The sequence below is a fragment of the Hemiscyllium ocellatum genome, chromosome 11 (assembly GCF_020745735.1).
Source record: "Hemiscyllium ocellatum isolate sHemOce1 chromosome 11, sHemOce1.pat.X.cur, whole genome shotgun sequence".
In the NCBI taxonomy this organism is placed as follows: Eukaryota; Metazoa; Chordata; class Chondrichthyes; order Orectolobiformes; family Hemiscylliidae; genus Hemiscyllium; species Hemiscyllium ocellatum.
The window spans coordinates 31,410,124-31,437,804 of NC_083411.1; the positions used below are offsets into that span (position 1 = coordinate 31,410,124).

General features: G+C 39.0%; 1 protein-coding gene across 2 annotated transcripts in view; it reads left to right on the forward strand.

Annotated features, from left to right (window-relative positions):
* Positions 1-27,681, forward strand: part of LOC132820158 (glutamate receptor 3-like) — a 335,515-nt gene that overhangs the window by 179,486 nt on the left and 128,348 nt on the right. For both annotated transcript variants that reach the window (XM_060832109.1, XM_060832108.1), the window contains exon 7: positions 20,016-20,183. In XM_060832109.1, the coding sequence (XP_060688092.1) occupies positions 20,016-20,183 (168 nt within the window). The remainder of the gene's footprint in view (positions 1-20,015; positions 20,184-27,681) is intronic.

The window sequence follows — 27,681 nt, forward strand, 5'->3', positions numbered from 1 at the left end:
GCATCCCTTTCACAAGGGATTCCAATTCCTTATTAAACCACGGCTCCCTCACAAGACCCTTAACTCCATGCCTGACTGGTACATACTTATCACGGACACTCAGTAGCTGTTCCTTGAACAATCTCCACATATCATTAGTATTCTTCTCTTGAAGCCTGTTTTTCTAATCCACACATCCTAAGTCATGCCTCACCGCATCATAGAGACATGGGTAGAACAGGAACAGGAATGGCTGTTGCAGGTTCCAGGGTTTAAATGTTTTAGTAGGGTCAGACATGGGGGTAAAAGAGGGGGAGGTGTGGCATTACTTGTCAAGGATAGTATTACAGCGGTGGAAAGGATGATGGAGGAAGACTTGCCATCTGAGGTAGTTTAGGCTGAGGTTAGAAATAGGAAAGGTGAGGTCACCCTGTTAGGTGTTTTCTACAGGCCTCCCAATAGTCCGAGAGAAGTAGAGGATAGTATTGCGAGGATGATTCAAGAGAAGAGTGAAAGTAGCAGGGTGGTTGTTATGGGGGACTTTAACTTCCCAGATATTGACTGGGAAAGCTATAGCTCGAGGTCGTTAGATGGGTTGGTATTTGTCCAATGTGTGCAGGAGGGTTTCCTGACACAATATGTAGACAGGCCAACAAGAGACGAGGCTATACTGGATTTGGTTCTAGGTAATGAACCAGGCCAGGTGTTAGACTTGGAGGTAGGTGAGCACTTCGGGGACAGTGACCACAACTCGGTGACTTTTACTTTAGTGATGGAGAGGGATAAGTGTGCACTGCAGGGCAAGAGTTATAGCTGGGGGCAGGGAAATTATGATGCGGTGAGGCATGACTTAGGATGTGTGGATTGGAAAAACAGGCTTCAAGAGAAGAATACTAATGATATGTGGAGATTGTTCAAGGAACAGCTACTGAGTGTCCTTGATAAGTATGTACCAGTCAGGCATGGAGTTAAGGGTCTTGTGAGGGAGCCGTGGTTTAATAAGGAATTGGAATCCCTTGTGAAAGGGAAGAAGGTGGCATATGTAAAGATGAGGCGTGAAGGTTCAGTTGGGGCGATTGAGAGTTATAAGGTAGCCAGGAAGGATCTAAAGAGAGAGCTAAGAGCAGCGAGATGGGGACATGAAAAGTCCTTAGCTGGTAGGATTAGGGAAAATCCAAAGGCTTTCTATAGGTATGTCAGGAATAAAAGGATGACTAGGGTAGGTATCGGTCCAGTCAAGGATAGTAGTGGGAAGTTGTGTGTGGAGGCGGAGGAGATTGGAGAGACACTAAATCAATACTTTTCGTCAGTATTCACTCAGGAACAGGACACTGTTGCTGGTGTGAATATTGAGTCACAAGTGATTAGAATGGATGGCATTGAAGTATGTAGGGAAGAGGTTTTGGGAATACTGGAAAGGATGAAAATAGATAAGTCTCCTGGGCTTGATGGCATTTATCCTAGGATCCTCTGGGAGGCTAGGGAGGAGATAGCAGAGCCATTGGCCTGGATTTTTATGTTGTCATTGTCAACGGGAATAGTATCAGAAGACTGGAGGATGGCGAATGTGGTCCCCTTGTTCAAGAAGGGGAGTAGGGATAGCCCGAGTAACTATAGGCCAGTGAGTCTGACTTCTGTGGTGGGCAAAGTCTTAGAGAGAATTGTAAGGGATAAGATTTATGAACATCTGGATAGGAATAACGTGATCAAGGATAGTCAGCATGGTTTTGTGAAGGGCAGGTCGTGCCTCACAAACCTTATTGAGTTCTTTGAGCAGGTGACTAAGGAGGTGGACGAGGGTAAAGCAGTAGATGTTGTGTATATGGATTTTAGTAAGGCGTTCGATAAGGTACCCCATGGTAGGCTAATGCAAAAACTACGGAGGTATGGCATTGAGGGTGCATTAGAGGTTTGGATTAGAAATTGGCTGGCTGGAAGGAGACAGAGGGTAGTAGTTGATGGTATAGGTTCATCTTGGAGTGCAGTTACTAGTGGTGTACCTCAAGGATCTATTTTGGGACCATTGCTTTTTGTTATCTTTATAAATGATCTAGAGGAGGGGCTTGAAAGCTGGGTGAGTAAGTTTGCGGATGACACAAAAGTCGGTGGAGTTGTGGATAGTGAGGAAGGATTCGGCAGGTTACAGCGGGATATAGATAAGTTGCAAAGCTGGGCAGAAAGGTGGCAAATGGAATTCAATGTAGCTAAGTGTGAAGTCATTCACTTTGGTAGGAGTAACAAGAAGGTGGATTACTGGGCTAATGGTAGGCTACTTGGTAGTGTGGATGAGCAGAGGGATCTTGGTGTCCATGTACACAGATCTCTGAAAGTTGCCACCCAGGTAAATAGTGCTGTGAGGAAGGCATATGGTGTACTGGGCTTTATTGGCAGAGGAATTGAGTTCCAAAGTCCTGAGGTCATGTTGCAATTGTATAAGACTCTGGTGCGGCCTCATCTGGAGTATTGTGTGCAATTTTGGTCGCCATACTATAGGAAGGATGTGGAGGCATTGGAACGAGTGCAGAGGAGGTTTACCAGGATGTTGCCTGGTATGGTAGGAAAATCGTATGAGGAAAGACTGAGGCACTTGGGGCTGTTCTCATTGGAGAAAAGAAGGTTTAGGGGAGATTTGATAGAGGTGTACAAGATGATTAGGGGTTTAGATAGGGTAGACACTGAGAACCTTTTACCGCTAATGGAGTCAGCTGTTACAAGGGGACACAGCTTTAAATTAAGGGGTGGTAGGTATAGGACAGATGTTAGGGGTAGATTCTTTACACAGCGGGTTGTGAGTTCATGGAATGCCCTGCCAGTAGCAGTGGTGAACTCTCCCTCTTTATGGTCATTTAAGCGGACATTGGATAGGCATTTGGAAGTTATTGGCTAGTGTAGGTTAGGTATGATTCGGTCGGCGCAACATTGAGGGCCGAAGGGCCTGTACTGCGCTGTATTTTTCTATGTTTTCTATGTTCTATGGATGCCAGCACAAATATGGAATGAACCTAAATACTGGCAGCAAATCTTATGCACTCAGGAGCCTGCATAATTCTCCCATAACTTCCAATGAGAACGACTGAAGTGTGTTTCCTTGTTAGGTGTCATTCTGGAGATTAAATCCAGAATAGACTACAAGTACAGATTATGCGTGGCCTAACAGAGAGAATGAGTTCACCAGGGAAAATATTCATGAAATGCTCAATGTTTTAAGATTTGAGACTCATAAAGGATGATGGATTCCATAAAAAAGGCAATACAATCCACAGTCCCTTAGCTCCAAATAACATCAAATGAAATTTTCAGTCTTCTGTCCAAGGTTACTAACAGTTCCCATTTTACTGCCAATTCAGCTAGTTAATTACAGTGGTATTGTGAAAACTACCAATTAAAGGTAGTATTTTCAAGTGGAAAGAAAAGCATAATTATACCCTATTTCCAATCGAACAACTGCTGTGCAGATATATAGTGATTGCTTGCTTTGATACAAAGCTATAAAGACCAATGCAGATCTGTGTTGATGCCATTTGATGGTCCTGGAAGCCATTCTGCTGAAAAAATATAACATTGTATTGTCTGTGTCAGTCAATCACTCAATTCCACTGAGCAATGCTGCAGCCAGATTGTATGTAAGGTGTTAGCAATTATATGAGCAGCGCAACAGTTGCACTTGAACATCTGTGTTTGACAATTTACAAGGGCTAATTTTTAGCTTTGCCATCTGGGCAATAACGTGATGCTATTGAAGAACTCCTTTGGTTTTCTACACCTGAAGTAATTGCTCCAGCTGATATCCAAAAAATCGTCTCAAGCTGCAAACAGTGTTTACACACAAACAAATGATACAAGTAAAAGACCAGTTACAATTCATCTCTCAAAACCTATCCATCCGTGGAGAAAGTCATCATTCCATGTGAGAAATGTATGTTTACCTCGATGGAACTACAGATTGAAAAATATCTCTTAACTATACTGGCAACCAAGGAACTATCAAAATCAAAATGCTCTGCGGACCAAAGTGCATTACACACTGGGTCAGTGTCATGTACTAGACAATAAGACAGGCAGCAATTATCAAACACGATACAACAGTGTCAACCACGTAGGATCTATCTGATGATCCAAATTACATCTAATGTGGATTTTTCGGAGCTATTTCTGTCAACAATATGTGCTGTTTGATTATTTCTCTGACCTGACTAGCAGTTGCAAAAACAATTAATTCACAATTTGACAACAGATTTTTTTTGCAAAGCACAGAACTCCAGAAGAGTAAATATAAGAAAATTCTCCATTTCATCATTCAGCAATTCATCAGTTTGCAGAACACCACAATTATGAGCATTAAATATCAATACTGAAGGATTCACATGAAAAGTCAAAACGTGAATCTAAACTGCTCATTTGAACAGTGGATCTTGGCAGCAGCAACTTTAGATCTTCTCCCTCCCACCTCACTCCATTCCTTATTTCATCACAGATTGAGGTTCATGCTTTCACTTCCACATAATAAAATGAAGAAAGATTTAAGAAGGTTTCCTAGCTCAAAATAAAACTATTTGTCCGCACCATAATTCACTCGTTCAGTCCCATTCAGCTTTTCAAAAAGCTGGAAATGTAATTTTCTTTATGAAAGTAATGCCAGATCATTAATATGTCATGCATTCCAAACACGATTGATTATTACTGGTTCTGAGCCCCAGAAATGAAGACAACCATTAATCAAAACTATGCATCTCTCACAACTTTGTTTTCAGGAACAGAAATCTCTCTTCACTATTTAATTCACTAGTGACTGATGAAATTCCAATGGTAGGTTAATTATGTCTTTCAAACACTACATACAAACACATGAAATAGGAACTCAAATAGGCTATTCGGATCTTAGAGCTCCTCCACCATTCAGTAAGATCACAACTGATCTAGTTAGGTTTTGAATTCCACATTCTCATCTATCCTTGATGACCTGTGTGTTTATTAATTCATCCATGGGATGTGGGGTTTGTTGGTTGGGCCAACATTTATTGCCCATCTCTAGGGTGTTGATACCATGGCTTTAAGAGATGGCTAATGTCCTGGTTTTCTGTTAATGAAGAAAAGTTGAGGCAAAGGTTGGAGTGGTCTGCTCAATGCCAATAAAGTAAATGGCTTGTGAGGCCTTGGTTTTTTTTCAAGTTGGAACAATAGAAGCAGTTGCATGGGTGGGGTTAAGCTCCCACAGAATCAGGATTTTTAGTTTTAGTTTTCACCAGTTGCTGGTGTCTTGAAGCTGAATGTAGAAGCTCTTAGTCCTCACTCTGTTACAGCTAAAAACTGGCATTCTCTTCCTACTGCTAGAATTGCATGAGATACAATCTATTTTATTGAATTTGCCTTTATCGGGGTGTGTTTATGAGATTGGAACAGTTAATTAATAGCAATTAATATGTTCATTATTTTGTTAAGCATTTCAATAGTTACAGTTGAGCTGATTTTGTGTCTATATTTTAGTGTAAAATGAAGTGTGTTTTGCTTAAAATCAAATAGTTTGATCAATCGAATTATATCTGGAACGCAATCAACAAGGCACAAGCCAGGGTTGCAATGGAATGCTCCCATTTGTCGCTTGAACAATACTCAAGAAGCTTGACACCATCCAAGACTAAAGTGCCTTCTTGACTGATACCACATCCACAAACATTCAGTCCTTCCACTACGAATACATTGTGTACCACCTACAAGACACACTGCAGAAATGTATCAAGATTCTTTAGAGAGCACCTTCCGAATGCATAAATACTACTGTCAAGAAGGACAGAGGGACATGTGTATAAGTTTCCTGCCACAATGCTCACCATTCTGACTTGGAAATATACCACCATTCCTTCACTGTAAGTGTCAAAATCTCAGAACTCCATTCCACACATTTTGGGTGTACTTACACCAGATGGATTGTATCAGTTCAAGAGGCAATCCATCACCCCCTTCTCAAGGACAACCGGTGTTATGGTCTAGGCTATTTTCTGAATATATGCTGAGGGGTTTGGTTTGGTCCATAATACTGGTTGTCCTTGAGAAGGGGGTGATGGATTGCTTTCTTGAACTGATACAATCCATCTGGTGTAGGTACACCCTAAATGCTGTTAGGAATGGAGTTCTGGGATCTTGACACTTACAGTGAAGGAATGGTGATATATTTCCAAGTCAGGATGGTGAATATCTTGGAGAGAAACTTGCACATGTGTTCCCATGTGTCTGATTTCCGTGTCCTTCCTGACAGTAGTGTTTGTGCATTTGGAAGGTGCTGTCAAAAGAATCTTGATATATTTCTGCATTGTGTCTTGTAGGTGGCAGTAGTGGAAGGAGTGAATGTCTGTGGATGTGGTATCAGTCAAGAAGGGAGTTCAGTCTTGGGATGGTGTCAAACTTCCTGAGTTTTGTTCAAGCAACAAATGGGGAGCATTCCATCGCAATCTTGACTTGTACCTTGTAGATTGTAGGCAAGTTTTGGCAAGTAAAAGATAAATTACTTGCTGCTGAATTCCTAATGGTAGTATTTGTTTGGCTATTCCAGTTCACTTTCTTGGCAATGACAATCCTCAGGGCATTGGTAGTGTAGGATTTATCAATGGTAATTCCATTGAATGTCTGAGGATGATGGTTAGATTCATTCTAGTTGGAAATAGTCATTATCTGGAACTTGTGTGGTACAAATGTTACTTACAACCTGTTGGCCAAAACCTAGATTTTGTCTTTGCCTTGCTACAGTTGAACGTGGACTGCCTCAGAAATAGAGGAATCGTGAATGGTGTTGAACATGATGCAGTAATGAGCATAATCCCCATTTCTGATAGGGGGAAGACTATTCATGAAGCGGTTGAAATGTTTAGACTTAGGGCACTACAAAAATGGAGTCAAATCAAGTTTCAAATACTATTTCATAAATATTCAAAGAAATAGTTATAATCCATAATCTCAAATATCACTCCAAAGTGGTAAGAAACTTTAAAGACCATAATTAGAGCTTCTTGACAATATTGCCCTTATGATTGGAATAAAAGAATGTCCTGTTACATGTTTGTTATGAGGAATGCCCCTAATAACTCCACAAGGTTCAGTCCTTTTGAACTGATATATACTCATGTAGTGAGAAAACTCCTTAAATTGATGAATTAAAAATCTATAAACCAAATATATACTTTTGACCAATGTATCATATTTGAGAAAAAGTAACTCAGCATTGTTCAGAAAGCATTTGAAAAATAGCCAACTAACAATTGAAACTGGAGCAGATCAAAAGGCTATATTTTGCAATTTTGTTTCTGGGGACATAATTTTAGTAGTTATCTGTCTCTGGGAAATGATTAAAAGCAAGATTCACTGGACCTTACCAAATGAAAAAAAATTGATGAGAATTATGTACCGAATATTTCAGACAGGAGAAAAAATCAGCAAGTGTGTCATGTTAATAAAGTATGACAGGTAGGAATATTAGACCAAATGTATATTTACAGTCACAAAAGATAAAGGCAGTGAAAGAGAGAAATTGGAATTATTTGATAATGACTTAGAAATTAAACATTCTGAAGTTGATCCTCCAATAATCATATTAGACAATGTGGAGGTGCTTGAAATGTTAAATTGAATATTGTGCTATCTCTGAGAAAGCTAGCAAAGTTACTTATGAAAACTAATTTAGACACAAATCAATTTGCATAAATAGGCCAGTAAAAATGTCTTTGCCTTACATGACGTTTAGGAAATGTGTGCATTACCCATAAAACAACATCCTTCCAGACTCAATCCAGACAATAGCTCAAGTGAGCAATGAGATCTAGCTCTTGGTGGGCAATGACATTATTGAATTAAATCATATAACTGATGTTCACCTGTCATGAAGGTGCCAAAACCAGATGGTCACAATGACTATGTATTGATTATCTTAAAGCCAATACAGTAGCAAAAGTGGTTACATATCAAATTCCATGATTAGAAGATTGTACTAAAGGAGATTAGAGAAGAGGTCATTTCAAAATTGACTTGTTAAAAGGATATTGGCAAGTTGCATTCATGTTATAGTCAAACACATTTCAGCTTTTGTAACAATAGATAGACTTTATCAATGTAAAATCATGACATTTAGAATGAAAAATGCGCCAGCAATTTCTGAATGATTAAACAACAAGGTCATTGAATTAATAAGCTTCTGTGTTGAATAGAAAGATCACTTGGTGGTGTTCAGCCAAACCTGGGAAGAACATTTACAATTCTTCAACACAATTAATTGAGTGCTTTCTGTCATAAAGTTGAATAAAAGTTATTTTCCCCAAGTAGAAGTGACCTTGCACAATGCTTTGCACAAGCTTCACATGGAATGTTATCTCCAGCATGATGCAATGTCTGAAGGGCAATGCTTCAGCTTCCACTTAAAACACAAGAAGTTGCAAGTGCTGATGCTGTTGTGGAAGCAGTAACAGTCCTCATGCAGCACGCTGCCACTATGTCGACAGATATCAGCTTTCAAAGTAATTGATTGGAGTCCAGCAATGTATCCTTCAATATATTACTGAAGCCTCCCTGAGGAAGTCGCAGTGGCACCATGGACCATAGCCAACTGCCAACACTCAAAATGATAGTATTCATCCTCATGTTTTGTTCTATGTGATATCTGTTCATTATCCAATTCATTCTGTATTCAAAGGGGATTTGAGAGTACTTCAGCCTCCCAATATTTTTAAGGGAGCATGGGATTAAGCTCCAGTGCTGGTAGCACTGACATTATTAGAGCACTGCACTCTGACTAATATTGCAATCTATCTGCAAACTTCCAAGGACTCACCTTAAAACACAAAGCCATCATCAAAATGGCATCCTGGCAGAACTATCACCAGAAGTATATGCACCAGGTTGAACACTTCAGAAAGTAAAGCAGTACCTGTCACACAAGGAAATTGAGCAGTAGAGCCAAAATTTCAAAACATGATTCAAAGAGGTGCATATTTCAGATTCTTAGCTGTCGAGCAGAATTTTAAACATGAATCTACAGCAGTCTACAGGTCAAACACAAGTATCTATCTCCCTGCACATTCTCAGAAGTCAGAAGATTTACCAGGATTTGGCCAGGAATGGAAGGGGTTTGAGTTATAAGAATAGGCTGGAACTTTTTTCACTGGAGTATAGGAGATTGAGGGGTGACCTTATAGAGACTTATAAAAACATGAAGGGCATAGATAAGGAGAATAGTAAGAGTCCTTTTCCTATGATGGGGGAAGTCAAACTTGAGGGTTATTTTTTAAGTTGAGAGAAGAAAGGACATGAGGGGAACGTTTTTACACAGAGAGTGGTTCGTGTGTGGAATGAACTGCCAAGGGAGTGGTGGATGCAGGTGCAGTTACAACATTTAAAAGCTATTTGGATAAGTACATGAATAGGAAAGGTTTGGAGGGTTATGGGTCAAATGCAGGCAGTTGGGACAGGTTTTGTTTGGGAAGGTGATTGGCATAGACTAATTGGACTGAAGGGTCTGTTTGCATGCTGTATGACTTTGTGACTCTATCTAAATATACAAGCTAAATCCAATTGTATGCTCCTGTAAAGGAAAATTGTGTACATACTTTTATGGTAGGGATATTTTACATTGAAGAAATGTTTAATGGAAAATGTAATGCATTAACTGACCCAGCCTATATCACCAAGCAAAAGTGGGTACTGCAGATGCTGGAGATTAGAGTCTAGATTAGAGTGGTGCTGGAAAAGCACAGCAGGTTAGGCTGCATCCGAGAAGCAGGAAAATCAGCATTTCAGGCAAAAGGAATACTGATGAAGGGATTTTGCCCAAGACATTGATTTTCCTGCTGCTCAGATGCTGCCTGACCTGCTGTGCTTTTCCAGCATTACTCTAAATTTGCCTATATAACCAATCTTTCAGGAGATTGCTGATTCTTCTTAGATTTTCGAATAGAGTCAATGAAGTGATATGTTATAAAGTAAGAGGCCGGACAACTAAAAGGAACTGTCAATTTATGCCTATATTACTAAATATGATTCCATTATTTTTGAAGTACATTTGTAGAAAATTGCTGGCTAAGTAGTCTATGTAAATATGCTGAACATTGGAGTCTTTACAACAGGAAAGAATTACTTGGTCAAAATGTTACCTACAAAATTCTTATGTTCAGTAGAAAGCTAAGCAAGTGACTAAAAATAACTATGGAATTCATGAAGGAATCATGATTTTAAGCTGAATGAACAGGTATTGCCACTGTTTACTTGAGATCTAATTATGTGATGCTTCTTGCCCAAACCATTGATGCACTTTAGAAGTATCCTAATGCACTGGGAATTCACCGTTGACATTGACAGCCTGCAAATCAGACACCTCTTAGGCTAATTAAGTCCTCGTAAAATGTGTTATTCATGTCTAAAAATATATAGTAGTCTCAGTGCCTATTCAGTGCTGTTGGAGATCAACACCACATACAGGTTAAAAATACTTGGCTTAATTGACCATATTACTTTGTGTTCCTTAAAGAGGAGTTTGCTTTGGTGGATACATAATAACTGGACTATGAATGGTGCAAAGCCAAATTAAATCCAGACAAGCAAGACGTAATAACAACAGTTCACGTGTTGGAGAACCATTCAGAATGAGCATGAACTTTACAACTAGTGACTGAACCATCTCAAGTTAAGTGGCAAGCTTTTCACTAGGTAATGGAAATCAGTTCAATACTGTTTTGCTTGGCTACAAACAAATTGAGACATTGTTGTATTCCCAGCTGATTTGTTACTGGACGATTTAGTTCACAGACTAAAAGCTGGCATGTCACATCTTTTGTTTTGGGTTTTAATGTGGTGGTCCTTCACTGAAACAACTGCATGCTGCAGATTATTGCAGTAGAATAAATTAAACTGTTTATATATAAAACAGGTTTAAAAATTTAAAAACATATAGTAAAATATAATGCCATTAATCCTAAAAGCAGTCCTTGACAGTACTCATACCAGAGAGAATTCCCTTCTCTTTCATATTTAAATGTTTTTGTTTTAACTGTGGCTTCAGCTCCCAGTTGAGAGTCAGATAGTTTCTTCGTAGAGCCTTCTTACAACTGAGCTTATACTTTCTCAGCTTCAAGTAACTTCTTCAGAGTTGTAACCAAATGCTTCTGGACTAGAACTTTTAAAACCAAACTATTTCTTATTAGTTTTTAATATTTCTTAATGTAACCTATTTCTAAATTCCTAAACTATCTCCTTTTTTCAGAAACAATTGTCTTTCATGACTAGTTTCAGCTAAGCCTCCTGAAAAACCTTAAATACTGAAACCCAAAAGCTTCTGAGTCTGTGGGTGTTTCCCTTAACACCCCCACCCTTAAAATGTCTGCACTTTCTATCTGAAGGCCTAACGGACTGTAGTGTTTATTTTGTTTGCTCATAAAATGGGAATAAGCTGCTTGGTCAGAATGAGGGAAGCAGAGAATAAGTATCTGAGAATTTGGGTCAAAGTAGGAATTTGAGACAGAGGGGAAAAGATGTGATTTAATTAAAGTTTACTGCAAATGAAGTAACTTGATGCATCCAAGGGATATACCAGCAACTATCTGTATACTGCTGCAGAAGTGACACTTTGTTCACGGAGACGAGGCAAAGCTATATCTCCAGGCTGGTTGCTTGCTGTCATAGCACTCATTCACTCTGAGCTACTTGGATGCTCACAGTATCCCTGCCTTTTTACACTTTGTCCGTTCAACCCAAGAAACCAAGTTCATATTACTTCTGTCTTGCCTTGCCATTTAGTGCCATTTAGCGAAGTAAAATTGTTGTAGTTATAAGCACACCTCAGTCAGTTTAAGGGAGAGGTGGTTAATAAGATAAATAAGGTATGATGAGAAGTCTTGCTGTGCCTTGTGGTAAAAATCCTTCTAACTATCCCAATGCAAAAAAAAAAGTCAGATTTGGTCCATAGTGTCTATTTTTAATGAGGAATTTACAAAAAAAACTTGAAGAACTAGAGATCCAACTGGCTAGGGAGTATGAGAAATGAAGGAAATTACTATTAGTGAAAAGATTGTTCCGGAGAAAGTTTTCAGCCGAAAAGTGATAAATTCCCAGGCCCTGATATTATATATCCCCAAGTGTTGAAAGAAGAGCCTATAGTGGTAGTTGATAAAGGGAGGTGATTATCTTCTGAAATTCTATAGATTCTGTTTTAATTCCTGCAAATTGGAAAGTATCAATGTCACTTGTTCACTTAAGAAGTGAACGAGAGAAACTAGGGAACTGCAATCCTGTTAGTCTTACGTCAGCAATTAGGAAATGCTGGATTCTATTATAAAGTATGTGATAAATAAAATTTGATAATAATGATCTAATCGGGCATAGTCAGCATGGATCTGTGAATGGGAAATCATGTTTGATGAACTTGATCGAGTTTTTTTATAATGTCGCTAACAAAATTGATGACGGTGAACCAAGGAACATAGTATGCTTAGATTTTCAGAAGGCTTTTGGTAAAGTCCCCAACAGAAGGATGGTTAAATAAATTCAAGCACTTGTAAGAAGTGGTTATGTACTGACATAGATTAATGATTCGCTAACAGACAGAAAATAGCGAGTAGGAATAAATGGGTCTTCCTCACATTATCAGGCTGTGATGAGTGGAATATTGCAAGGATCAATAGTTGGGCCTCTGCTGTTCATAATACATGTCAATGATTTGGAGAAAATATAGAGTTTCAAAATGTGCAAATGATACAAGTCTGTTGTGAGGAAGATGTAAAACAACTTCAGGAAGATGTGGACAGGCTTAGTGCACAGCCAAAAATATGGCAGTTGGAATGTGGAAAAATGTGAGTTTACCCACTTTGATAGGAGGAACTGATATGAAGAACATTTATCAAATTGTAAGAGGGTGGAAACTGTAGATGCACAAGTGACATAGGTGTCCTTGTCACAGATGCCTAACATGCAGGTGTAGCAAGTAAGACTAATGGAATATTAGCCTTTATTACAATAGAATTTTAATATGGGACTAATGAAGTCTTGCTACATTTATACAGGTGCATAGTTGTACTTCACCTGGTCTACTGTACACAGTTTTGGTCTCCTTAGCGGAGGAAAAATATTATTGCCATAGAGGAGGAGCAATAAAGCTTCACCAGACTTGTTTGTGGGGTGACAGGACTGTCAATTAAAGAAAGATTAGGAAAATTTGGCCTGTATTGTCAAGAGCTTTTAAGAATGAGAGGCAATCTCCTTGAAACTTACAAATTCTCAAAGCGGTGGACAAGGTAGATACAGGCATGATTTTTCCCAGGGTTGGGAAGTCTAGAACCAGGGGACATGATTTAAAATTAAAGGGGATGCCATTTAGGTGCAAGATGAGATGAATTTCTTGGGGGATTGTATGCCATTGGAATTCATCATACAGTGATGGAAGGTCAGTCTTTGAGCATTTAAGGTAGAAATGGATAGATTTCTGATTATTAGTGCCTTACTGGGTTATGGGGATGGCTGGACAAAAGCCATTCAAGTGTTTGGTCAGCCACGATCCTATTGAATGGTGTAGCAGGCTCAATGGGATAAATGGTTTACTCCTGTTCCTTACGTTCATAAACTTTCCAAACGTAGCCTCCATGAACAGTATCTCTCGGACTGTTTTATAAAAGAACTTATCATAACTGCAGAAATACTTACAAGGTAATCATTAAACCACTTATGAGACACAGAGCAAAGCCCACATGGCACTCGCTTAAATCCCAAACTCTAAAATAGATTAAAATACATCACAACGTACAAAAACTAAATGTGGTATTTCGAATATTTTCTGGCCACAGCTTACACCATTGTAAAAGTGTAAAACAGCGTGTGAAAATAAATAATACTAAACACAATATTCCAGAATTTCAAATCTGAAAATACAAGTCAAGACAGTTGTTGGATATTAAGCATGACAGGAAACTTGAAAAAAAATTGATGTAGTTATTGACAGCAAATGCCTAAAAGTAGCATGGAAATATAATGTTATAAAACTTGAGCTACAAAACAGAAAAGTAGAACGAAAGCTGAGCAGTTCTGTGCCACCAGTCTGGGGTAAAGTTTCTGAAGAATTCAACAGAACAAGGGTAACAAAGCTGCTAGAGCTAGCCAATTATTTAAATGAACAAATCAGAATAAGGCTTCATCCTTCAAGGTTTAAATAATACCCGAGAAAACTAATATCATTCTAAGCAGAACTTAGATTCAGTGCCACTGTCAATAATTGTGAAAACCTTCAGCGCATTTGCTACAAACTGGCTATTGGCATGTTTAATTTGGTGAAAATTCATTCAAACTGTGCACCCTAAATATTCTTCTCAGGCGTTTTATGTATACAAGAATGCCCTTTGAAATTAACTCAGAAAATTATCTGTCGATGATGACTTTGAAGGAGTCAACATTATTGTGAGCAACACCTGATTTGTGCAGAGATAGTGAATAAACTCAGCGTCAAGAAAAGTGATCTATTTGGATTTTGATTATGACTGAATTCAAGTGCAAAGTTAGAGAAATCATTTTTAGATGCACCTTCACAGCAAAAAACCCTAAACGTCAATGAAGAAAAAGGGAAAGAATTCAAACATGAAAAATCAAGCAACTGTAGCCCAGCATTGTTGATATATGACAATTCCTGCTTAATTCATACACTATAACAACACCACTTAGGAAAAGTGGAATGACCTTAGATTGATGAGTAAGATGAGAGATTTGAAGAATCACAGCATATGGTTTTGGAAACCTCAGAGATGAAATATTATGATGTGATTACATTAGTAAGGATTGACATTGATGTTCTCAATTTGGAAATGGTGCAATGATTTTAGAAGGAAAATGTGTATGGTGTAATTAAAAACTGAAACAGAGTTGATCAGGTCAACGCAAGATGGTTGGCAGAAATACAAAATAGGATGGAAAACTGGAGGGGTTTGGTGACAAAAAGATTCATTGTTCAAGAACCTTTGGGACTAGTAATGAATAAGATAATGTGCAAGGCTGGAGAGTAACGATCCAAATGGACAGCAAAGGAATAAAATGATGTTTCTACAAAATCAGCAAAGAACAAAAGCAAACCAAAATGGAGGGAGCAGTTATAACTTAAAATTGGTGAACCCATTGCTGAGTCCAGAAGGTATAGATGCTGAGTCAAAAGCTAAGATGCTTAGAATACTGGCAATGAAGGTCAGAGTGAGAACTAGGTGGAGAATTGAAATGAGAAGGGTCAGGAAGCTCCGTGTCGTGCTTGTGGACTGAATGGAAGTATTTCTCAGAGCAGTCACCCAATTTGCATTTGGTGCCCCCATTATAGAAGAGACCACATTGTGAGCAGCAAATGCAGGAGTCTACATTGAAAGAAGTATAAGTAAATTGGTGTATCACATGGAAAGAATAGAGAATGGATGGGTTAACAAGGCAGGTAATGCATCACCAGCTCTTATATGGACTGATGCTATAGGAGTGGGAGACTGTGTTCAGGAATATTGTGTGTCTTTTGTAAATTTATACCAATTCAATACAAATGAGTGGAGAATATTTTAAATCTTTTGTTCCAAATTCCGTTTTCACTTCTATCTGGGCAGGAAGAAAAATGAGTGAGCACAGCTAACTGCCTAAGTTCGGAATCTCATTACCTTTCGCTGGATAGAAGAGATTCATTAGATCATAGAATAGATTATAGAACCCCTACAGTGTGGAAGCAGGCCATGCAGCCCACCAAGGCTACACCAATCCTCTGAACAGCATCCCACCCCAAACCAATCCCCCTCCACCTATCCCTGTAACCTGAAATTCCCATGGCTGATCTACCAAGTCTGTACACCCCTGGACACTATGCCAATTTAACATGGCCAATCTACCTAACTTGCACATCTTTGGACAGTGGCAGGAAAATGGAGCACCTGGAGGAAACTCACCCAGGTACAAGAAGGATGTGCAGACTCTACACAGACTGTCACCTGAAGCTGGAATTGAACCCTGGGTCCCTGGCACTGTGAGGTAGCAGTGTTGACCATTGAGCTACTGTGCCAACCAAGGGGACAATTTTAGGGGACACTTTTTTTTGCCAACTGTTCAATATGAGGTTGTTGAATGAAGAGGTCAAAGAAACACAATGTTTCACAACTTGAAGACATGATAAACCACTTTACAATCAGTGAAGTACTTTTTGGTGAACAATTTCCATTGTAATTTAAGGATATATAGCAGCCAGTGTATGTGCAGCAAAGTCCCACAAACTGTTGTGAGACAATGATCAAATCATTTCTTTTCAGGCTTGATGGGTGATGAATATTGACCAGAAAATGAGGAAGCATAATGTTATGGAATATTTAATATAGACAGGCAGAAGGCTAGAACAACACAGCAAGCCAGGCAGCATCAGGAGGTGCAGAATTAAATGTTTTGGGAATATTTAATGGCCACCTCATTCAATTGATGAGGTCTCATTTTTCTTTGAAGATAGTGAAGTACCTCCTCACAACTGCACTGAAGCAGCAGCTTTGAGTGTGTGTTCAAGTTGCTGAAATGAACTTTAAACCCAGACCTTTTTGGGTTTGAGACAGGAGTGCTATTACTGAGCTGAGCACCAGTATATTTGCAGGAAAAGTAGGAATGGACCTGGATGGTATCTTGACAAGAATTGAGCTGGAATCATATTTTGACAGTGAAACTGATCTTAGCTAAACAACAAAAGGAGTAATCTTGGTGAAGTCAGAAGAGATTTTGTCAGGAATTGGGAAATGTTGAATATATTTTAAAAGTTTATGTTAGTATATTTAAAAAGTGAATAGTTCACCATTTAGGGGTGCGGGTTTACAGCTCCTTGAAAGTGGAGTCATAGGTAGACAGGATGATGAAGAAGGCTTTTGGCATGCTTGCTTTCATCGGTCACACCATTGGGTAGAGGAGTTGCAACTGCACAAGATGCTGGTAATGCTACTTTTGGAGTACTGCATGCAGTTCTGGTTGCTCTACTAAAGAAAAGACATGATTAAACTAGAAAGAGTGCAGAAAAGATTACTAAGATGCTAACCAGACTGGAAAGTTTGAATTATGAGGAGAGACAATATAGGCTTGGAATTGTTTGTCCTGGAGTGTAGGAGACTGAGGGGTGACCTTTTCGAGGTCTATAAAATCATAAGAGACTTAGATAAGGTGCATAGACAACAGCTTTTCCCCATGATAGGAGTGTCTAAAACTAAAGGGCATAGGTTTATGGTGAGAGGGGAGAAATACAAAAGGATCCAGAGGGACAGTTTTTTTCAGACAGAGGGTGCTGAGTGTCTGGAATGGGCTGCCAGAGGTAGTGGTGGAGGCGAGTACAATTTTGTCATTTAAGAAACAAAGAAAACAAGTGCAGGAGTAGGCCAATCAGCCCTTCGAGCCTGCACCACCATTCAATACAATCACGGCTGATCATGCAATCTCAGTAATGATAGGAATTGAAAACCAATGTATCCGTTATTTCTAGGGCCACTTCCTTAAGTACTCTGGGATGCAGAGCATCAGGCCCTGGGGACTTGTCAGGTTTTAATCCCATCAATTTCCCCAGTACAATTTTCTGACTAATAAGGATTTCCTTCAGTCCCTTCTTTATGCTTGACCCTCTATCCCCTAGCATTTCCTGAAGGCTATTGGTGTCCTCCTGAGTGAAGGCAGATCCAGAGTATTTGTTCAAGTGGTCTGCCATCTCTTCATTGTCCATTATAAATTATCCATTACCTGATTCTGAATGCAAGAGACCTACATTTGGCTTCACCGGTCTTTCTCTCTTCACATATCTATAGAAGCATTTGCAGTCAGCTTTTATGTTTTCTGCAAGCTTACTTTCATATTCTACTTTCCCTTTCTGAATTAATTCTATGTCCTCCTCTGCTCAACTTTAATTTTTTTCCCAGTCCTCAGGTTTGCTGCTTTTTCTGGCCAATTTATATGCTTCCTCTTTACCTGATTTCCCTTGTTATCCATGTTTGAGAAACCTTCCCTGTTTTGTTCTTACACAAGATAGAAATATGCAGTTGTTGAAGTTTGTTAATGTGTGCTATTATCTGCCTACCATCGACTCGTTAAGAATCCTTGATCAAGTTATCCTAGCCAATTCATGCCTCAAACCATCAAAGTTGTTTTTTTTTTAATTTCAGGATCCTAGTTTCTGAATTAATTGTGTCATTCTCCATCTTAATGAAGAATTCTAGCACATTATGGTCACTCTTCCCCAAAGGATCTCGCACCACAATGTTGCTAATTAATTCTCTCTCATTACACAATACCCAGTTGAGGGTGGCTTGTGCTGGAGTTGGTTCTTTGACATATTGATCGAGGAAACTATCCTGCATACCTTCCAAGGAAAACAGCCCTAGCCTATTCAACTCTCCCTATAGCTCAAATCTTCCAACCCTGGCAACATCCTTGTAAATCTTTTCTGAGCCCTTTCAAGTTTCACAACATCTTTTCGATAGGAAGGAGACCAGAATTGCACACAATATTCTAACAGTGGCCGTACCAATGTCTTGTACAGCCGCAACATGACCTCCAAACTCCTGTACTCAAATAGTACAACTTAAGTGTACTAGTTAAAACTCTAACCCCTTTTGAAGCTCCCCTTCTACAAACAGACAGAGGACAGAAAAAAAGGATGAGTGTTATGGGTAGAGGAGAAAGGCAATTCAGTGGTTCCTGTACAGAGTTTGCTGAGATGATTCTTCTGCTGATCAGAACATAGCTTCTCCCAATATGTTTACCTGTTTACAGGATGCACAGGGTGACTGTTTCCCACTTGTAAAGGTCTTAGACTTATCAATTCAAAGTCACAGCTAACAGCAGCCTGGAAAGGGAAAAGCATTGGTTAACCTCAGGCTTGAGATGCTTTTTATTGAAGAGCAAAATCAGCTCCTTCTCCTCCAGAGATCCAATGGTTTCCAGTAAAACATTTGCACCCCCAGCTACTCAGCCAGCTGGGAGCCTATTGCATAGTTGTTGGCAGGCAGAAGGCCTTTAACATTGAAACTGGTCACTCATCCATAGACCAGTTGGTTACTTGTTGCCTGCCAAAGCTTGATTTGTACACACCCTTTGGCTCCAGCTCATCTGCAAGCTAAGCTTCCACCGTTGCTTGAACAAGCTCTTCTACAAATAGTGCTTACAATGAGAATCAGAAAGCAAGTGTAAATTCCAACATACTTGAGCAATACCATGGGTAGGCCCACTAATGATAAAAATAAAGGTTTGTTGTTGAAATGATGTTTCATTATGAGACAACTATGAATTTGGTAAATACCAATGTCAAACATAAAAGAGACATAAAGCTAATGCATTCAATGTTTCTCAGATTAAAATTGGATCTTTGCTCTTTAAGCAGTTCAAATAGAGAAGTAGCTTTACTTTCTACACTGCACAATCTTTTTCAAGCACTGTTGTAATACAATCACAGAATTAGCAGCTGCACAAAATAGTGTTGGATAGATTTAATGCAAAACACCTTATGTGCATAATAAGATATCAACTTCAAAGAGTGCTTTAATGAGACATTAAAAGGTGACAAGTGTGCAGTTTTTCAGTAAGAGTGGTAAGGAATAGTTAAATAGTTCATGTGGATTTAATTTTTTCAACAGCATGTAAGATTGTAATCTCAGTGCTATTTAACTGGACACAGATGCGTTTCTTTCATTTTTATGTTTTGAATTTTGTTTTCTGTTTAGCTCTGCTCTCTTGGTCACTTTTATTGCATGCTCCACAATTCAGCTGTGGGTGGGTGATTGTCTTATCTGTCAATACTCTCAAGTGGGACATCAATGTAAGTTGGTGATCTCCAATAGCAAGGGTTATACATGTACGAAACAGCTTCAATCCTATGACATCTTGCTGCCAAATGCATCTTTATTTAGGATCTCAGCCAAGAACTGAAAGCAGTAACTGAGTAAAATGTCAATCCTTGGATATGGATATTTCCACAATGATTACCTGACCAAACTTCGCAATTAGGTTTCCACGTTGCATGTTGATAAAAACCACATTATTTTTCTCCTATTCAGTTTACTGCTGCTTTGACCTATGATGGCATATTCGTCATCGCTGAAGCTTTTCGGTATCTACGAAGGCAACGGATTGATATCTCAAGAAGAGTAACTACTGGAGACTGCTTAGCCAATCCTGCAGTACCTTGGAGCCAGGGAATTGATATTGAACGGGCTCTAAAACAGGTATGAGGAATTCTGTTTCCAACGGATGTAACTTGCCAATAGAAGAAATCATATAGATGCAGTTCACATCCACCAGCAATTAGTACACGTTTAAATAGATTTTGTAATTTTTTAAAATTAAGGCGTTTTATAATTGTAAATTAACCTTAACAACTCCCCATTGGAGAAATCAGATTTAAATTCAAAATTTAACTGATGTTTAAGCTTAATTCTTCTCAATAAATTACTTTCATTAATTCACATCTTGGCTGCCTAATCAAGAGAGTTACTCTGTTCAGAATTTTAAGAGATTGAATGAATTTTCATTATTTTCATAATTCTATTTATATTATGTGTAGATTGTAGTGATACCTGTTAAAAAACTAACAGTGTGTTAATCATCTGGGTTTTTATTAATGGACAATTTAGAAAATGCATTCAGGAGCTCAAGAGATGCAGCTTGAACTGTGAGCCTCCAATATATGTTGGTTTATTATGCCACTGCACTATTTGCCTTACACACCACCCCCACCCCCCAGCTAGTTTAAGAAATTACTGGTTTTCCACCATCAGTCTCCAGTAAACATATAAATGAAAGTAGTTTGTGCTTTTTAATGCCAATCAGTCACTGTAGCCCAGAATGGGATTAGTTTGACATGTTCTGACTCATTGTTGACAGAAAAATTTCAATTTTGTAATGGTTATATACTTTATTACTTCTCTTTTCTTGGGACTTACAGAATACTTTCATCATTAGTGATAGAACACTTCAAAAGCAACTTGAAACTCCATCTCAAATAAGATTACAGCCCATTCTGCTGGTTTTCTCCCCTATTATCCTGAAAACACTTACTCATTTTGGGATTACCAGTTCCAGTCACTGGGACTTTACTCTGGTGACCACCTTCATGTCATGATCCTTGGAGTGAGTAAGGATGCAATTGATTTAGAATAACTGTCGTATGTGTTGCAGAACTAACTACTACCAGCTATTAGTCAGATGCTGCCACCAATCCTCCTTTCTGCAATGGATCCAAAGGCTATTATGTTTAATAGTGGTAGAGAATGAACCATTAATATGTCCCAACAAGAAACACTTCTCTAAAATACAGTAAGCCTTAATGGTTACAAGTTATAATGGCAGATTCAACTTAATTATTAAAATGAGCAAGAACCAGGATTTACATATTTGTTAGGAAAAAGTGAGGAGTGCAGATGCTGGAGACCAGAGTTGAAAAATGTGGCGCTGGAAAAACACAGCAGGCCAGGCAGCATCCGAGGCGCAGGAGAATCGACATTTTGAGCATAAGCCCTTCTTCAGGAATGAGGGTGGTGTGCCAAGTGGGCTGAGATAAAGGGTAGGGGGGAAGGAATTTGGGAGAGGGGCGCTTGGAATACAATAGGTGGAAGGAGGTGAGGGTGATAGGCCGGAGAGGGGGTAGGGGCGGAGAGGTCGGAAGAAGATTGCAGGTCAAGAGGGCGGTGCTGAATCCGAGGGTTGGGACTGAGATAAGGTGGGGGGAGTGGAAATGAGGAAGCTGGAGAAATCTACATTCATCCGGTGTGGTTGGAGGGTTCCTAGGCTGAAGATGAGGCGCTCTTCTTCCAGGCGTCGTGTGGTCAGGGTCTGGTGATGGAGGAGGCCAAGGACCCTGCATGTCCTTGGTGGAGTGGGAGGAGAGTTAAAGTGTTCAGCCACGGGCGGTTGGGTTGTTTGGTGCGGGTGTCTCAGAGGTGTTCTCTGAAACGTTCCGCAAGTAGGCGGCCTGTCTCGCCAATGTAGAGGAGACCACATCGGGTGCAACGGATGCAGTAAATGATGTGTGTGGAGGTGCAGGTGAATTTGCGATGGATGTGGAAGGATCCATTGGGGCCTTGGAGGGAGGTGAGGGGGGAGGTGTGGGCACAAGTTTTGCACTTCTTGCGGTTGCAGGGGAAGGTGCCGGGAATGGAGGTTGAGTTGGGTACATATTTGATCCCAACACATCTTAAGCTGTGCTGCCCTCTTGCTCCACCCAAGAATATATGAGTACAGGAAAACATATTCTTCAACATTAACCCTTTCCAAATTATTACCATCCACGAAATCTACCCCCAAACATTAGCACTTAAGTATGCAGCTACATATCTACTTTTACATTGTCCGTTACCCAGCTTTTAAATGCTTATAATAGAAGTGCTCTACTATTTCCTTCTAACACTGTACCTTATTTTATAGGGAAAAGTGTTGCACTATCTTACTTCCTTTAAGTTTCAAATTCTTTTGAATACAAACTTGCATCTTGTATTGTTTGCTGGGAACAGAAGCTGGTGGGGTGTTGGTGTCCTGGCGTTTAAGCAATCAGAATGAATTGTTCCTACCTTTTGTGGAATTAAGCACAATACACATCCTTGTTTCCAATTTTCAAATAAACTCAAGTGGCTGTGGCCTGAATAAATCCTCCCATCAAATCCATGGTTTAAATTGTCTACCTGCCAGTCTTATCACAGTATTAAATATTTTCTTCTTCTGTCAGACTCGAGCTCTAAAACATTTAAATTGCCTTTTTGTTGTCTTAACTCAGCTCTACGATGTTTCTGAGGTTGCATTCTCACTGTAAATGAGTTGAATGACTCTTGATTCATGGTGTGTACTCATTGCAGTGGTGATGCCCACTATGAAGGTAAGTGCGGTAATTGGAATGAGGTCAGCCAGGTGGACCTCATTGAATATGAGTTCCCTGATTGGGGCTGTTAACCTGGCCCAATCAGGGAGTCGTGGCTGACAGATATAAGTGTCACTCTAGGAACGGGCTCTGAGCTAGCTGGGTCAGTGTCATGTGTAAGTATAAGATGATTAGTGATGGGTTGCCAGCCTCATTAGAGTTATTTCAGTAAGTGTTCTTCTTTTATTCCGATTCCTTCCATCCTGATATTTTGTGCAATTAATTAAGATTTTACCCCTTGCTAACAGGGACTTTTTTCCATGAATCCATGAAATTTCAACACAGCTACTTCCCTGTCAAACCTGAATAAGAGCTGCTCCTACAAATCCTTCTTCTCTAAGGACCCCGTAACTGACAAATCTGACTAATTTTTTTTACCCTCTTTCTAGTCCATGTTGCCTTTTCTGCACCTCTTACTAGCTCTGAGGTGAGGTTTTCAGCTGACGTGCAGTGTTCTTACATATACTGGAAGCTAATATTTTAATATACAAAGCCATGTTCTTGCAAATGGACATTTATCTGGTTCAACTCAACAAAAATAGACAGCAGCCATTCATTAGTTTAATTCTTAGGACAATGCCTTCAACAATCAGAGTCAACCTTGCTGATTTAAAATTACATAAAACCCGAACAGTTAACTATTAATCATAATTGGCTGGTACATTTCCCATGGCAACCCCTGGATGAATCGATCTGTTTGCCAACCAACCTGCACTTTCCTCTCATATAGTATAAATGTAGGTATCCCCTTAATTAGCTATTTTTATGAACTACCCTGATGAATACAAAATGACAAGCTTCAATAAAATGTGTCTTTATTAACTAATACTCAAGATATAGATTATTGCATGACTGGAATAGATACAAATTACATTGGTTATTTAGGTATAATTGCTAAGGTGACCCCATTGAACTTGATTTGGATTCCCTCTTTTTCCACCCAACCCAAAACATTGTTACTTGAACTGCTTCTGCTGCATTTAATCCACCAAAATTGCATCACTTGATTTGGGTAGTTGTTTGCTTAATGCCTCAGGTATGCTGAGGTGATAAGTATCAGGTTATGTTTCTGCAAAAGGAGTCTCATTTAATGCTTTAAGATAACAGTTCTGCTTACATCAACCAGCCGCAGCTTATTTTTTCCTTTCTTATTAACCACACTTAGGATTAACTAATATGAAAGGAGATACAAGTCTTACATAGTCAACCATCAAAAAATTGAGCACTGCATCGTACCCTCCTGGTGAAACCAAAGGCCTTGTATTGAATTGATCTGTCCTGAACAAGAAGCAGATTTACTTTGAGTCAATGGTTTTAGAGTTTAGCTTGTCAGTTTTCTTTTGGTACGTAAATGTTTTTTTGAGATGTGATCATCTGTTATGAGTGTGCAAAAATATACAAGTTTAAAATTGTGGTTCTGCAAAATTAACTTGATGATGTATCCCAATCCTCAAAATATTGTGATCCACTTACTGTTAAGCATTTCATGCTTCACTTTGTGTTGTCATTGTTATGACCAGTTTCTTCTCCACAGTTCACATCAGGAATTCAATTCATTTACCTGTATTAGACATAAGTTAAAAAGTTCCATCAACAAAGTTTCTTTAATAAACAAAATATTATTGATTTACTTTAAATCAAAATTTATTGAATTAGGATACATATCTGGTAACAGGTTTAGTTTGTAATATGAAAATATAAATGCTTACCCCTCTAAAAATGGAAAAACACAGACAAAAATGAAGGCTAAAGAGGACAAAAAAATGGATTTTTCTCTACACAGATTCAATTTGGGAAACCAAAAGAACTGCAGATGCTGTAACACAGAAACAAAAAGAGAAATTGCTGGAAAAGCTCAGCAGGTCTGGCAGCATCTGTGGAGAGAAATCAGCTTTAAACGTTTCAGGTCCAGTGACCCTTCTTTGAAACTGATGAAACATTAACCAGAAACATTAACTGTGATTTCTTTCCACAGATGCTGCCAGATCTGCTGAGCTTTTCCAGCAATTAATGTTTTATTCATTTGGGGAAAACATGTTTTGCAATAAATCTTAGTTCTTGAAGGCAGAAAGGTTAATGTTTGAGCTGTTCAGCTGACTATCAATCTGATGTTCTGAACATGTTTGACCAAATCTCCCCAAACGTAGGCATTTGCCTCTGGGATATTGTCTGGCATAGCTTGCTTGAGAAACACCGTATCACAAAGACTTTTCAAGAGTACAACCAGGTTTCACATTTGATTCATCACAGAGATCTTTCAGAGACAGGAGCTACAAGCTGAACAGTTTGTACTTTCGCAGGTTTCTCCCAACTGAAAACCAATAATCAAATGCCAAGACTATAAAACTTTGCAAAAACAAAACAACCATAAAACCCAATCATAAAAAATGTTAGGTGCTTTTGCTAAAGTGAGTCCAAGTGTCTAAGGCCAGCTAATATCTGCAACAATATGGTTTCCAAAAAGTGACTTATTAAGAATAGGTTCAAATGCATCATTTCATTGAACTTTTTTTTAAAAATGCCCAGATTTTCCCATAATCTGTCAAACTCAAGTCCCCCCAAAAAATTAATGTCATCATATAATATATAAGTGTTGCTGCTGAGCAGCCACTTAATAAGCTTTAGTCCTGAAAAGATAAGACACACTTGTGGTTGTGATTTCTCCATTTGGTGTAAACCCATTCTCCAAGCTCATATTTTGGTTCGTTTGACTTTGCAGTTTATTCTGCTTTCCCTCTGAAATTTTTAGTGGCCAGTAGTTACAATCTAAGAATGATCAGCAGAATGCAAAAGTTATAACTAGTCATAAATTTCATAGAATCCCTACAGTGCAGATAGAGACCTTTAAACCAATCAAGTCTTCACCGATCCCCCAAAGATCATCCCACTATCCACCCTATTGCTGTAACTCCAGTGCCCTTATAGATAGATTATATATTGTGCAAAGTAGGATATGACTGGATTATTTACACTTTGTCTCATCCAACATATTAATTTTTAAACTTACATTTATTATAGAATAGTCAAATGGCCTCATTCAATTTTGGATTATATTACAACATCACTTGGTAGATGACTCCTTAACTTGATAGGAATTCTGTAAACTGACCAAAAACAAACTTGTCCATTGTATACAGTGCTAGTCACCAGTGCTAGTGCTAGTGCTAGTCATTTTGTAAACAGCTTGGCCAGAATGTCAGTGGGGGCGCTGGAAAACCACAGCAGGTCAGGAAGGTCCTGATGAAGGGCTTATGCCTGAAATGTTGACTCTCCTGTTCCTTGGATGCTGCCTGACCTCCTGTACTTTTCCAGCACCACCCTTTTTGATTCTGGCCTCCAGTATCTGCAGTCCTCACTTGCTGCCACAATGTCAATGACCTGAAGTGGTGGGTATCGAATTTGTGATTTCTGGGCATTTGCTATGTTGGCCATGAACAACAATCATAAAACATCAATTGCTTGCTTCTATTTTCAATTCTCCAAAAATATCTACTTGGACTTGTTGCCATGATTTTATTGGTCACAGGGTCACTTGTGGAGGCAGGGAAATAGTTCAACAGATTTTCACGGATTGAACATGTTATATGGTATTTAATATACTCTTCTATGCAGAGGTCTATTCTGGCCAGCAGGCTGATTCTTTCTTCTGTAAAGATACATATGTCTCTACTCACAAGCACAGATGCAGGCTTGTGCTTCCCACTCTCCAGTTGAGTATTTGTGTTCAGCCTCTGAGAACAGGTGTAATACGTAAGTGATTCATTCACTTTATTTCAAATACTGCAAAAGTACAGCTCCTATGGCATTCCTAATACATCTGTTGTGACATATGATTTAGCACATACTTTGAAATGAATAAGGAAAGCCAGATATGCTATCCTCATCTTTAAACTGTCAAATACTATTTGCTGTGTAATTGCCCATTCCCATTGAGCATCTTTGCACAGTAGCTTCTGAAGAGGCTCTGCATTTTAGGATGAAATTTGTGATAAACATTAGTCATACCTAGGAGTAATGCCAACTCTGCCACATTAGATAGGATCAGAAGCATATGAATTGCTTTGACATTGTTGTGTACAGACTTTGCACCAGTTCTGACATTCTACACTGCAGAAAGTCAATCACAGATGCTACACATATGCATTTGACCTTGCTGAGCATAAAATTATGTTGTTCAAGTTGAGTGAGCATTGCTGATAATTGCAAATTCTACTTAGCTTAGGCCCTTTTATTGACAATGTCATCATCATGTAGGTTGACCATCCCTGCAAGGCTGAAGAAACAATCTACTGGAATATATTAGAACCATTCTGCGATATTGAAACATTTCTATGTTAGTGACATAAACTGTCAGATGTCAACTTTGCACTATTATTTGTGTCTGTGAATAACTCTATCTCAGTCAAGCTTCATGGTGACTGTGGAGTCATGAACAGCTATTCTTGCATTTCAGGAAATGGATAATATCTGGAATGACAGCTTTGCTAACCGCCTCGCGTAATAACTGGGTTTAATATCCTTGGCGATGAATTGATTCATCCAGTGATACATCCTAGTTTTGAGTCATTTCAGTTTGCAAAATCCAATAATTAAGGAAGGTTTTTGATATGTATAGTCTGCGTCATCAACTATATTAATGTGTACACTGGTGATGTCTGCATTTTGAATCCAAGCCAAATGTTTACCAAACCTTCCCCAACCACCACAGTTCTGCCTTATGCTTGTACAATGTTAGCCAATCCAATATGATACTTTTGCAATGTACTGAAACTGTGATTGTCATTATAAGCTTGAACAGTGTCTGCTAAAGAAGT